The 13,834-nt window shown below is 39.4% G+C and overlaps 1 protein-coding gene across 1 annotated transcript in view; it reads left to right on the plus strand.

The window, feature by feature from the left end:
• Nucleotides 1-7,789: 7,789 nt before the first annotated feature.
• The window catches only part of LOC123756312 (dynein beta chain, ciliary-like), a 225,836-nt gene continuing 219,791 nt past the window's right edge, over nucleotides 7,790-13,834 (plus strand). The window contains exon 1 of the mRNA XM_069331027.1: nucleotides 7,790-7,885. Coding sequence (XP_069187128.1) covers nucleotides 7,790-7,885 — 96 coding nt within the window. The remainder of the gene's footprint in view (nucleotides 7,886-13,834) is intronic.

Below are 13,834 nucleotides of genomic sequence, written 5' to 3' on the forward strand. Positions count from 1 at the left end.
TCATGTTGGCCTCCGAATGCATGATAGAGCTGATAAGTTAGCCAAAGAATCTGCCTTTAAAGGAGCCGTCGAGTGTAACCTTGGATTGTCAATGAGCAATCTGAGAGCAGCAGTACACCGAGAACTTCAACAAGATCTTGTAGATCTGAGGCAAAGTGAAATTGACACCAGTAATTCCATCTATCATCATACTATCATGCAAGAGGAGCCACACATCTATGGATCATCCAATAAAATCAGCAGACTTCTAGATGTTACTACTGCTCGGCTTAGACTCGGTTACAAGTATCTCTGGGAATTCTCATTATCTGCTGATGTAGACCTGACCAAATGTAAACTGTGTCAACAAAGTTATTCGCACACCCTCCGTCACTATGTGATGGAGTGCGAAAAGATACGTGAATTTAGAGACAATTCTATAACCAATGTTCCAGCGATGTGTCAATATTTCATTCAAAATGATCTGCTACCAGAAATTTTAGCCAAATATCCCCAGTTTGCTAACTGTAGGTAGTAACTAGTGATTGTAACCTATCCACCGCTGCCCACTGGATGGGGGACGGTGTGCAGGACAAATATATAAATTTTGACACTAGCTCTCCACATATGTCAGTTATTCCATCTTCCAGTACTGACATTAAGGACTATCTTACAGGGAACTATCCCCAGTCTCTGTACCTAAAGCCTATTAATTCCATTGACGTCAATGAGATAATCCTTTCCCTTAAAACCAAGTCTGGTGCCCTTGAGGAGATACCAACTTTAATCTACAAAAAAGCCTCCAGATCTTTAGCCCCTGCTATTGCTTTGCTCTTCAACAAGTCACTTGAACTCCAAACCTTTCCAGATATTCTAAAAAAAAGCGAGAGTAACGCCTGTCCACAAATGTGGTGATCTCACAGATGTTAACAACTACAGACCTATATCAATCCTGCCAAACTTGTCAAAAAATTTTGAAAAACTAATCTATAAGCAGCTTTACTCATATCTAGCCAAACTCAATATACTTAGCCCTTGCCAATATGGCTTCAGGCCCAAAAAAAGCACTAACGATGCACTTATTAGTATGCTTAACTCGATTCATACAGCTCTTGATAAAAATGAGTTCCCTGTTGGGTTATTTGTGGACCTGCGTAAAGCTTTCGATACTGTCAACCACCAAAACCTTCTTCTTAAATTACATCATTATGGTGTCAGAGGACACTCCCTACAATACCTCAAATTCAACCTTACTGACAGGCTCCAATGTGTTTCTGTGAATAATACAATTTCTCCCACCCTACCCATCAACATTGGTGTTCCCCAGGGCAGCATACTTGGCCCTCTCCTCTTTCTCATCTACATTAATGACCTTCCAAATGCCTCCCAACACCTCAAACCAATTCTATTTGCAGACGACACAACCTTCATTTACTCCAGTCCTGATCCCCTTGCTCTAAATGCCACAGTAAATACTGAGCTAAATAAAGTCCATCTTTGGCTAACTGCCAACAAACTCACCCTTAACATTGACAAAACTTTCTATATTCTGTTTAGCAATAAATCCTCTAATCAAATAAATCTCAAAATAAACAATACCCAAATTTGTAACAAATTAGATGGCAAATTCCTTGGCATTCTCATTGACCACAAGCTGAATTTCCAGGGACACATTCTAAACATATCAAAAAAAGTTTCAAAAACTGTGAGCATTCTTTCTAAGATCAGATATTATGTACCACGCCCTGCCCTGGTGACTCTCTATTACTCCCTTATCTATCCATATCTCAACTATGGTATTTGTGCTTGGGGCTCTACTACCCAAAATCACTTACGTCCTCTAATTACTCAACACAAAGCTGCTATTAGGACAATATCCAATTCTGGCCCCAGACATCACTCCGTACCCCTACTCAAATCTCTGAATATGTTAGACATTAAGTCACTGCACATTCTCTCATGTGTATTATACATATATAAACGCTAAACTATAATGCCAATCCTGATCTCAAAAGCTTCATAGAAGGTTGTAACAGAACCCATGAGCACCACACCAGAAATAAATACAGTTTTGATATTCCTAGAGTACGACTTAATCAAACCAGAAATGCTCTACAAATCAAGGGGCCCAGAACGTGGAATGACCTTCCCAACCAGTTAAAGACTGTACCCTCTCTCAACCAGTTTAAGTTAAAAACGAAGCTATACCTAATAAATTCCCTGTAACCTACCTTACCCCTCTATTGTCAACCCATGTATGTTTTTGTTTTTTTTTGTTTTTCAAATCAACGCTGTTTGAATGTAATTTTCTGTAATAATTTGTAATTGTATTTGTGCTGCTTTTTCAACAATGTTCCCCCCTCTTTTACCTCTATTTTTATTTGTACTCAACGCATTTTTTTCTTTTTACCCATTAGTTTTAAGCTTTAGTCATTAGTGTTTTTTCCTGCCCGAAACGCTTTGCGTAATAGTGGCTTTAGGCATTGTATGTACTAGCTCTATCTATAAAGCCAACAAACTTTGTAAAATCTCTTTATGTATGTACCTTTACCTAATAAAAATTATTATTATTATTATAGTGTTGTCTGAAAGCAGAGTTTGTTATTATTCTGATAGCAGAATTTTGCTGGGTGATGACGGGCCTAAGGTGGTTTGCAGTGGTAGACTGCAAACTATGCACGGATACCATAATTAAGATCGGGATAGATTAGTGCATAATATAGTGAGAGGAGAGCAGAGTTAGGAACATAATATCTTATTTTGGAGAGTATTCAACTGTTTTAGAGACTTCCTTAGTTATGTGTTGAATGTGGGTGCTGAAGTTGAGTCTCTTGTCTAGGAATAGGCCAAGGAATCATCAGCAAACAATATAGGTTACAATATATGTGTGTAGCAATATATGTGTAGCCTGAATGAGAGATTCTTGCTTTCTGGTGGTGTTATGTCCATGTTTGCTATGAGGAAGGTAGGATAGTGGTCAGTTGTTCTGTCATAGATAATACCAGATGTAATTGAAATTGAAATAAGTTTATTGAGGTAAAATACACACAAAGGGATGAGGTAGCTCAAGCTATTCTCACCCCGTTCAGTACAACGTGTTAATAACATACATAGACACACATCACAAACAATAAACATATTACCAACATTCTGAGAGATAAACATATACATTTCCTCCTTCACAAGTAGTATGTTATCAGACGTACACACAAATACTTTATGACCTAGGTATACTGTATAGACAATTTGCAAGAGACATGCAGATAATTCAACAAAATATTACAGTCTTGGTGCAAAATTCTTATATCTCTCAAGAATATCATCAACCTTTCCGTTGTGACACATCCAGGCTATTTGTTCAGGAACAGTCCTTATCTCAGTGTTTCTATATACATTAATCAACGGACAATAAGAACATAATGGGCCAGGGTGTGAGACCTTAACATACCACATAGTTTACACCTCGTGTCATTATCATGAACATCTATCCCATATTCCCAGTAATATTTGTACCCAAGCCTGAGCCGCATGTACACAGAGTCACTCCAAGCATTTCTCCTTTTACCATAAGTGAAATGGGTGTTTTGACTCACATGTGTTGCATGGTTTGACTTCTCTCATACATTATCTCTCTCCTCTCCACTCCTGCCTGTGCCTGAATATTTCTGATTTTGCTTCTTATTTGTCTCATTGTGAATTCACATTCAATGTCAACTTGTGGTTTTGATGTGGCACGTTTGGCCAAGTCATCCGCCACCTCGTTGAGCACTATTCCAACATGAGATGGAATCCACATGAATTTCACACTATAACCTTTCAGCTGTATCTCAGTTATTCTTCTCTTACAGTCCTCAACTATAGACAAGAAGACTGTGTTTCGACTGTTTAAGGACTCCAGTGCTCCTCGGCTATCGACAAATACAAAAGCATTTTGTCGTCATGACGTATTTCCTCCAACACGCCAGAATGGCCTGCAGTTCAGCTTGTGTGGATGATATATAATTACTAAGCCGGAGTTCAATTATCCTGTCCACAGTCCCAAACTCCGTATATTCCTTTATTAGGACACCACACCCTGCCCTGCCATCCTCCGCCACCGACCCGTCGCAATATACATGTAAACTGTTGCCTCTTGGTAACCGAGATATCATGCTTCCATACAAACACCGTAATTGTCCCGGTTCATGATGAATCTTTTTCACCTTGAGGGGTACAATTTCGACGTCTATTTTCTGTACTTTCCAGGGAGCAGACATATTACACTGTCGAGAGGGTTTACAGCAGTCAAGTACGTCGTATTCCCTGAGGTCATGAGCTAATCCCCTCGTGTAGCGTGTCCTTCCTCAGTTTCCTGGAAGTGTGTACGTCACTCAAGCAGGTCTGAACGCTCTCAAACAGCTTATCCCCTCCTTTTCTCCGCATGAAACGAATAGATACTCTAGTGTTAATGTCACGGACTCTATCACACACACTCTGTAAATTTAATTCCATTCTCATTATTCAATCATTGCATTTCTTTGACATCCAAGAATAATCCTCATAGCCTCGTTCTGTATCAGCTCTATTTTTTGAATTCTGCCCTTGGCCTGTGTAAGACAATACGGGTGCTGCGTAGTCTATCAGGGACCAAACAGTACTTATGTATAAACATCCGCAAGATAGGTACCCTAACACCTTTACCAGAAAAAGCCAGTGCTTTCAGAGGATGCAGACGGGCTTTACATAAGGTGCTGATATGATTTATTTCAGCATTTTTACTCTCACATGTGTATCCAACATACATGCCCAGATACTTGTACTTCTGAACACGGCTCAGTTCCACACCATTTAGAGTAAGTGTTATATTTCTTCGTTTCCTATACTCGTATTTGGTTTTATCTGCATTTATAACTAAGCCTAGCTTGTGACAGGTTGTACCAAGTATGTTAAGAGCAGTTTGAATTTTGTTCCCAGAAGTGCCTTGTATAAGAATGTCATCAGCATATATGATCGTCGTGACCCCTGGAGGATACATCTCTGATGCTAATCTGTTCATTAATACATTGAATAAGGTGGGACTCAATACTCCCCCTTGTGGGGTACCTAACTGAAATCTCCGTTCCTCAGACATGTATCCCTGGTAATACACCTGACCTTTTCTGCCTTGTAGATAATCCCTTATCCAGTGTAGCAATCTCCCTGTTATTCCCAAATTGGCTAATTCGTATAAGATTACTTCCCCATTGGCTTTATCAAATGCTCCTTGTAGATGAACAAAAACTCTACAATTGTCATCCACATTAGACAAACCCTTTAAGAGACAATCCGCAGTACTTTTGCCTTTGATAAAACCAAAGTGATTACTAGACATGTTATCACCTACAACGTAGAGTAGCCTATTTAACAAAATCCTTTCCATCATTTTACAAAAGCAGGATACTAAGGAGACAGGCCTGTAGCCTCCGTTTGACTTAGGGATAGGAATGATGACAGCCTCTTTCCATTTCTTGGTAACTTTCCCTCTCTATAACTCATATTAAACAAATCAGTAAGGGACTAGGTTTCATACCGGCTAAATAATTAAGAATGTCATACGTTACTCCATCTTTTCCCGGAGCAGTAGAGCTGCCACTTTTATAGCATCCAGTAGCTCATCGTGAGTTATCTCAGTGCATGTTATAGATCTTGTATTTAAGGCACATAAAGTTACTCCATTTCTAATATTTTCCCATGACTCAATGGTGACTCTCGTGTCTGCAGGTAAGGACTCCATATCAGCAGCACTTGCCCATTTATCTACTAACTCATTAGCAACTTTCCCTGGATCTGAGTGAACAATGAATTTTGTCTTACAACCCCTGATTTTGTTTACTGCTCTCCATATGTCTTTAAGGTTCTTAGTATTACCAATGGACTGAGCAAAGTCTTGCCAGTATCTGTCCCGCGCCTCCTTCCTCACCTGACTGCATTCCCTAGCCACTTCCAACATTGTATTTTTCTCTTCATCCCTCATTCCATTTTTTAAACCATTCTTTATGTGCACTCCGTAGCATTCTCTCCCACCCCTTGACTTGCTGATCATTGGAATATTTAAATTTCTTAGGTCCATGCGTCTTGCTTCCCCTGCCCCGTTATTTTCCCTCTGTACTAATTTCTCTATGTTCTCGACCATGTCCTCGTAAAAAACTATCAACGCAGAGCGGCGTGTATTGTTGATACCAATCTCCCATATTTCGAATAAAATAATTTTTTTTTTCATATCTTTATTAATATTTAGCCTTTTCCTTTGAAAGTGGACTTTTTTCCCCAGTGGTAATTCAACGTTCAAGGCAAAGCCGTCCTCCCCTGATGTGAGTTGGTTCATTGCTTCCCAAGAGACAGGTATCTGGATGATCTTGTAGAAACTGTAACCACTTGACCCCATTAGCATTAATACTACCCGCTGTCCCAAGGCTTGTGTGCCGAGCATTAAGGTCCCCAATGACCAGTGAAGGCATCTCTCGTAAGGTATTCCTTATTCCGACTTATACCTGGTTATCCATTCCTCCATCCTTACCCGTTGGCAGGCTTCTTGGTCATCTGTTACTGGTAACAAACTACGTTCTCTTAAAGGTTGTGTGTCCTTGTGGCCATCCTCCTGCCACCGTAACGGGCTATGGGAAACGGCTCTGGTGAGGTTGTGTATTGGTCATACCCTCTTAACTCATGGTCACTTGATGGAGCGCCGACCTGCTCCTTATTGTCCTAATTGCATTGTCCTCTTACGGTCGTTCATATCCTTGTTGAATGCTCTGACTTCCAAGACGAGCGTGTGTCTTGTTTTCCGACCGCCCCCCTGCGGTCGCTTGTCTCTCGATAGTATTCTCAGTGACTCGGATACTTTTGATATCGTTCGCCTTGTGAGTTTCTATTCTCGTATTGGCATCCTTGGTGATATTTAGCGCCCTCTGATTATCCCGCATATTTGATGGTGCTACATAACCTTCACCGTTTGGTGCCTTCTTTTTGATAATTACTTACTTACTTACTTGGATCAGCTGTCTCAGGCTATCAAGTTTATCAAAATCTTGCTGCAAACATCCATATATCTTCATTCCTTTATTAGTGGGTTGTGAGGTGAGTATCTGTATTCTCAAGCACTAGTCTGACAAAAACTACCTTTGTCTTGGTGCATAAAGGCAGACCTAAATGGGGCATATCGGGTGTAAATTGGGTTCGCCAAATGGGCATACTCTGCTGTGAACCTAAAGTTGTATATCTCTAAAGATAGGTTCGGTATTATGTATATCACCAGAACCTTTTATTCACTAATCCTCTTAAGTTTATTCCGTTCATTGTATTTTGATCCTTTGGCCTAGAACTTCTCTGGGTAGAAGTAAAGGCAGTATTTGTCCGATTCTTCCTGCAGCACATATAAGTCTTCAATCCATGAGTCTCAGCTCGTCCTGATTCTTCTCGTAAACTTTTGCATCATCGGCAAGTAGTACATAAAAATAGAATCCATCAATTATGTACTTTATTTAAACAAGGTATAAAATTGTGATGCAGTAACCAACACGCATCTAACTTCCTTCGGCTACCACTAGTTATACTGCTACTAGGTGCTGCGTAATGGGACGAGGACGGTCAAAATGGTTCTTGAGAAGAATATCCCTTCAACCCTTACAGTGATGAGCAGGACACTACGAATTCTGTATTTTGGGTAACTTGTTTCAAATATGGGCACTTGTGTCATCTGGCTGCTGCTTGCAAAATTGCGTTGGTGAATTGGGTGAATGTGTTCCGAGAGGCCGACTTCCCGCCATTGCAGATTGTGGGTGCTGGTTGCAAAATGGAACAAGATGTGCCTGCCGAGTTGGCGGTACAGGACCAAATAGTGCAAGCGAGTGAAGATGTACCCACAATTGGGTACAACCTCCAGTTGTGGGTACAGCCGTGGGCAGCGTGAGAGTGGAGACCTTTCCACCTCAATGTGCTGTGGGTGTTTGTGACATGTCGGCTGGGAATAAGATACAATACTCTGAGGTGATGGCGGCGAACAACACGGAGGATGTGCCATCACACCTGTCTGGGCACCTAAAATGGAGAGGTGGTCGTTATGGTGAGGTGAAGCCTGTGCCAGGTACTTCGGGTTTCAAAAGTGTTGTGATGGTTTACCATGACGATGCAGTGGATGTGCCGGGCCTCCTTTCCGGGACTTGCGCCGTGTGAAGGCAATGGAGTTGCCCAAATACCGTTGAAGAGGACGTGAAGTGGGTCCTCGATGCAGACGGTTGAGGCCTGTCAGAACACTAGTGAGTAGTTAAAATGACGCCAAGTCACAAACGTTTTGCTTTTCCTAACGGTCGTGACTTGCAACAGGGGGAGTGATTGATTTTTTCCCAGGCAGTCGTGACTTGCATCAAGGTGGTTTTCATTTTTTCAATGAGTGGCTCTAGCCCGGGATATGTTTTTTTCCAATTTTATTCGTTCGTGCCTCATAGTCTCCTAATATTTTCATTCACTTATCGTCCGCTCCCATCCATCATATGCAATTTCCCAATTTGTAAGATTAAAGGTACGCTCCTAGGCCCCCGTCCATTTTGTTCGAGGGATTTAAAAGGTCGGTCCCTGTTATAGTTGAATTTCGTTAGCCTGGTGGTCCTGCACAGGCATTGCTAATGGTAAATGATGTCACCAGCTAGCCGCTCAGTGACCCTGCACAGGTACGTTCAAAGGGATTAAAAAGCTGGTCTATGGCTCGTGTATTTCTCGTTACCCCAGCGAGTGATTGGTAGCCTTCTAGGTCCAGCCATTTCACTCAAGGGGATTAAAAGGTCGTGACTTGGGGCACCTAATTTTAGTTACATCGGCTAGTGATAGCCTTATAGTCCATGAATCCATTCAGTCACTCCTCTATCATGTCATCCCTATTTCTTCTTCGCCTTTCTAGAGAATGTAATTTAAGCTTTGTCCATCTTTCTTCAAGGATCGTTTATTGAGCATGGACAGACTTCAACAGGGGATTCAGTAGTATTCCAAGTGCATACGAATATACAATTTTTCAAAACAGGCTACGCCAATAGGCTCAGCCATTCTTATTTAATTATGGACATGTATATGAATGGGATTGGGTGGTTGTAAATTGGAGCTGCATTGTATGGGACAATAGGCCTTCTGCAGTTACCTTCATTCTTATGTCCCTAATTCCTCCTTCACTGCTAGTACGGTGTACTTCTCAAATTTGCTAAAAAAAAAAAAAGGCCTCCGCACACCTTACTGCAGCATATAACAAATCAAAATACTCATTCAGTATACATATATATGAACTACAATGAGTAAAAGCAAGCCTCTCATGTTTTTTAAATAAGACCTTCTGCAGTTACCTTTATTCTAAGGTCTTCATCCCTAATGCGGTGCGATGCGCCAATGAGTGCAAAGCTTTTAGCTGACGTTCTACGTGCAGTTCCTAGGAAGTTCGCACATTAGTGCAATCTCTTAATCGCTCTCAATACCTCAACTGTCTGAAAACCCGACACCATTTAATAATATGCAATATGCAATATGTAGCAATATTACATGCAATATTACATGCAATATGTAGATAATATTGCTGCTGTTGAATACACAAGTTAACCCATAGAAAATGTAGCTTGTAGTGGAATTTTCCGTCAATAGAAAACGGGATATCATTGCCACATAGTACTATAAATTCACCAGCTATTCTGTTGGGAATTATTCTTAAATACAGTAGTCTTTGGACTTTTTACATCATAAAAACATCACATTTGAATTAACTTAATTATCAGTATCAAAATAGAGTTAAAGTGACCCTTCTATCACTTATTGACATCTGGACAAAGTGAACCAGGCGTCAGTGGTGAGGGAGATCAGCGATTGTTTAAGACCATAGTGGCAGGTCAAATTCAGCTCCTATAATTCTCTTGGACGAAGTGTTATGGAGATCAAATTAGTGCTCTACCATCATCAACATGCAGTCAACATAAACAAGGGAAGTGTCTTACCGAAACCCGTTTATCTAATCATTTGAACACTGGTAATTAGTCATTGGTCCTTATCTAATAATATATAAATGCTTCATCTGATTTAGCTGTCAATATATTAGCAGTCAGGCTTTACAGCTAGTGCTCTTTGACAGGAACATAGAAGAGGAAGCAAGAATTAATCTTGGTACATCAGTTACTTGGGTGATGGAAGCTAGTCTCTCTCGAGGATAATTTGGTGTCTACATCCTAGTTATACCTGGTGGACTAAGCCTACCATACAGTAAGATAAGGCACCTCCAATTTTATTAACTAATATATGTAGTTTAATACTGTAGTTTGATTGGCTGCATATATATAAATTTAATATAAGCCCCCCTAATGTGTAAGGATCGATTTGTGAGAATTTACAGAAATACAGTCCGCTAAACATCATACAAATTGCTATCAAAATATATAAATTAATGTAAATATAAGTTTTATATAAATTAATATAAATTAAATAAATATATATCTCACAGGTTGGTTCCCACATTATACGGTCCTTTGAACCAAGATAGTACAGAACTGGTTCATTAAATACACTGGTATTAGTGTGATTTATACAATAACAATACATCGCCAGTCAAAGACCGGCAGTGTAGCCTCGAGCGAGCTCATGAGCCCCTCAGCCCAGCCCAGCCTCATCATTTATTTATTTATTTTATTTATTTATTTATATACAAGAAGGTACATTGGGTTTGAGAGAATACATAGCATAGTATTTACAATTTTGTAAAGCCACTAGTACGCACAGCGTTTCAGGCAGGTCCTTCATCTAACAGATAATTTTAAGTAGGTAAATTCTAGCAGAATTCGTAAAATGATAACAGATACATTGCAAGAAAAAAATGAGATGAGAGAGATTAGTAAGTATATTAAAGCACATTGGTATATTAAAGCTCTGACTGATTACATTGACAACTTGATTGGTAATTTAAACAAGATTAATAGACACCATACAGCAGATCGATAGCACATATAAGAAGACAACAATGATCACAATGATAAAGATGTTCAGATTGGGAGATTGGGTAGCAATAGATACAGTGCAATTTTAAAGCAAAAGGTAAAAAACTATGCAGATGAAATTAGGTACTTTTTAGTTTTGGTTTTGAATGACGCAAAAGTTAGACAGCTTTTCAATTCAATAGGGAGTGAGTTCCATAGACTAGGTCCCTTTATTTGCATAGTGTTTACACAGATTAAGTTTGACTCTGGGGATATCAGAGATATATTTATTTATGGTGTGGGGATAATGGGTCCTATTACATCTGTTCAGGGAGAGTTTCAGGGCAGGACTTGCATTTAAGAACAGGGTTTTGTAAATGTAGTTGACACAAGAGAATTTGTGGAGTGAGATTATGTTTAGCATGTTTCGGGAGTTAAACAAGGGGGCTGAGTGTTGTCTGAAAGCAGAATTTGTTATTATTCTGATAGCAGATTTTTACTGGGTGATGATGGACTTAAGGTGGTTTGCAGTGGTTGAACCCCATGCACAGATACCATAATTAAGATAGAGATAGATTAGTGCATAATATAGAGAGATGAGAGCAGAATTAGGTACATAATATCTGATTTTGGAGAGTATCCCAACTGTTTTAGAGACTTTCTTAGTTATGTGTTATATTTGGGTGCTGAAGTTGAGTCTCTTGTCTAGGAATAGGCAAAGAAACTTTCTATAATTTTTATTGCTAATGTTTACATTATCTATTTGAAGCTGAATTGGATTTGTAGATTTGCTTCCAAATAAGATGTAGTAGGTCTTTTCTATGTTAAGTGTTAGTTTGTTGGTTGACCCATAAGTGGACTTTTTTTAGTTCATTATTAACAACATTATTTAGTGTATGTGGGCTGGGGTTAGAGTAGATGAGGGTAGTAGCATCAGCAAACAAAATAGATTTCAGAATGTTAGAGACATTAGGCAGATCATTGATGTATATAAGAAATAGGAGAGGTCCCAAGATGCTGCCCTGTGGCACTCTAACGGTTATTGGTAGAGTGGGAGAGGTTATATTATTGATGGCTACACATTGGTGTCTATCACTAAGATATGTTTGGATATAGTCACGTGCATGGCCTCGGATTCCATAATGATGGAGTTTACGTGAGAGGTAATTGTGATTGACATTATCAAAGGCCTTTCTCAGGTCAATGAAGAGTCCAATCAGAAACTCATTTTTGTCAAGGGCTGAGTAAATTATATCAAGGAGACTAATAATTGCATCGTTGGTACTCTTTTGGGAGCGGAAGCCAAACTGACAGGGGCTAAGAATGTCGAATTTTACGAGATAGGAGTAGAGCTGTTTGTAGATAATTTTTTTTCAAATATTTTTGATAGTATGGGTAGATTTGATATTGGTCTATAATTGTTTATGTCAGCCGGATTACCTCCTTTATGAACTGGCGTTACTCTTGCTTTTTTAAGGATATCAGGGAAGGTATGACATTCAAGGGATTTGTTGAACAGCAGAGCTATAGGTGGCGCAAGGGCATGGGAGACGCTCTTGTATACAATGGATGGTATTTCACTGATGTTCCCAGCTTTGGTTTTTAGTGAGTGTATGATGGACACAACATCTGTCGGGCTGACTGGTGAAAGAAGAAGAGAGTTTGGATAGCTGCCTGAGAGATATGTGTTGATATGTGTCTGAGTCTGTGGGATTTTACTGGCAAGGTTAGCACCAGCCGATGAAAAGAAGCTATTAAATTCATTCGCCATTTCTAAGTCAGATGACGGTGTAAGGCCATCCTTAGAGAGTGTTATCTGGTTGTGGGAGTGTTGTTTAGTTCCTAGGATATTAGAGATGGTATTCCATGTGCTTTTTATGTTGCCTTTTGCTTCTTTGAATCTAGTCTCATAATATGAAAGTTTAGCTTTTCTTATGATACTGGTAAGCACTGATGAGTACCTTTTAACTACTTCCTTTGTAACTAGACCAATTCTAAATTTCTTTTCATATTCATGTTTTTTGTTGATTGATTTGATTATGCCACTTGTGATCCACGGATTGTTTTTTCTTTTATCAGTTACTTGTTTGGTAAGGAGGGGACAGTGAGTGTTGTAGAGGCTTAGAGTTTTGGAGAGAAAGAGGTTAGTTAATGAGTTTATATCCTGTGTATTATTGAATTCAGATTCCCAGTTAATATTGTGAAGTGCCTTTGAGTGATTGCCTAAAGCTGATTCACTGTGTAGCCTGAATGAGAGTTTCTTGCTTTCTGGTGGATATGTGTCCATGTTTGCTATGAGGAAGGTAGGATAGTGGTCAGTTGTTCTATCATAGATTACACCAGATGTAAGGGGAGCTGTTATATTAGTCCATAAGTGATCCAGAATAGTGGCAGATGTTTAAGTGACTCAGGTGGGCTTGGTGATTGTGGGGATTAGCATGCAGGAGTGCATGCTGTTACGGAAATAGTCAACTTGAGGGTTATTTTGAAGACCTAAGTCAATATTGAAATCACCTCCTAGAATGATGTGATTTTTGTTGAGATTGTTATTTATGATAAGATTCCTTACGTTGTCTGAGAATGAAGCTATGTTGGTATTAGGAAATCAATAGATGGCACCGATAGTCAGGAAGGATTAAAGGGATTTACTGGAGAACTTGCCAAAGGTATATTCACAATAGTCGTCTCTATCACTAATGATAGAGATGAAGAATATTGCAGATGAAGGTATCTTTGTAATATATTGCTGTGCCACCTCCTTTTTTATTAGGCCTGCAGTTATGAATGGCTTTATAACCAGCTAAATTGTAGAGTTGGGTATAGTCTTTACTTAGCCAAGTTTCTGCTAAAATGATGGATGATAATTTAGTATCTAGTGATGTGAGTAGTGCATTTATATCATC

The sequence above is a fragment of the Procambarus clarkii genome, chromosome 25, assembly GCF_040958095.1.
Source record: "Procambarus clarkii isolate CNS0578487 chromosome 25, FALCON_Pclarkii_2.0, whole genome shotgun sequence".
Lineage (NCBI taxonomy): Eukaryota > Metazoa > Arthropoda > Malacostraca > Decapoda > Cambaridae > Procambarus > Procambarus clarkii.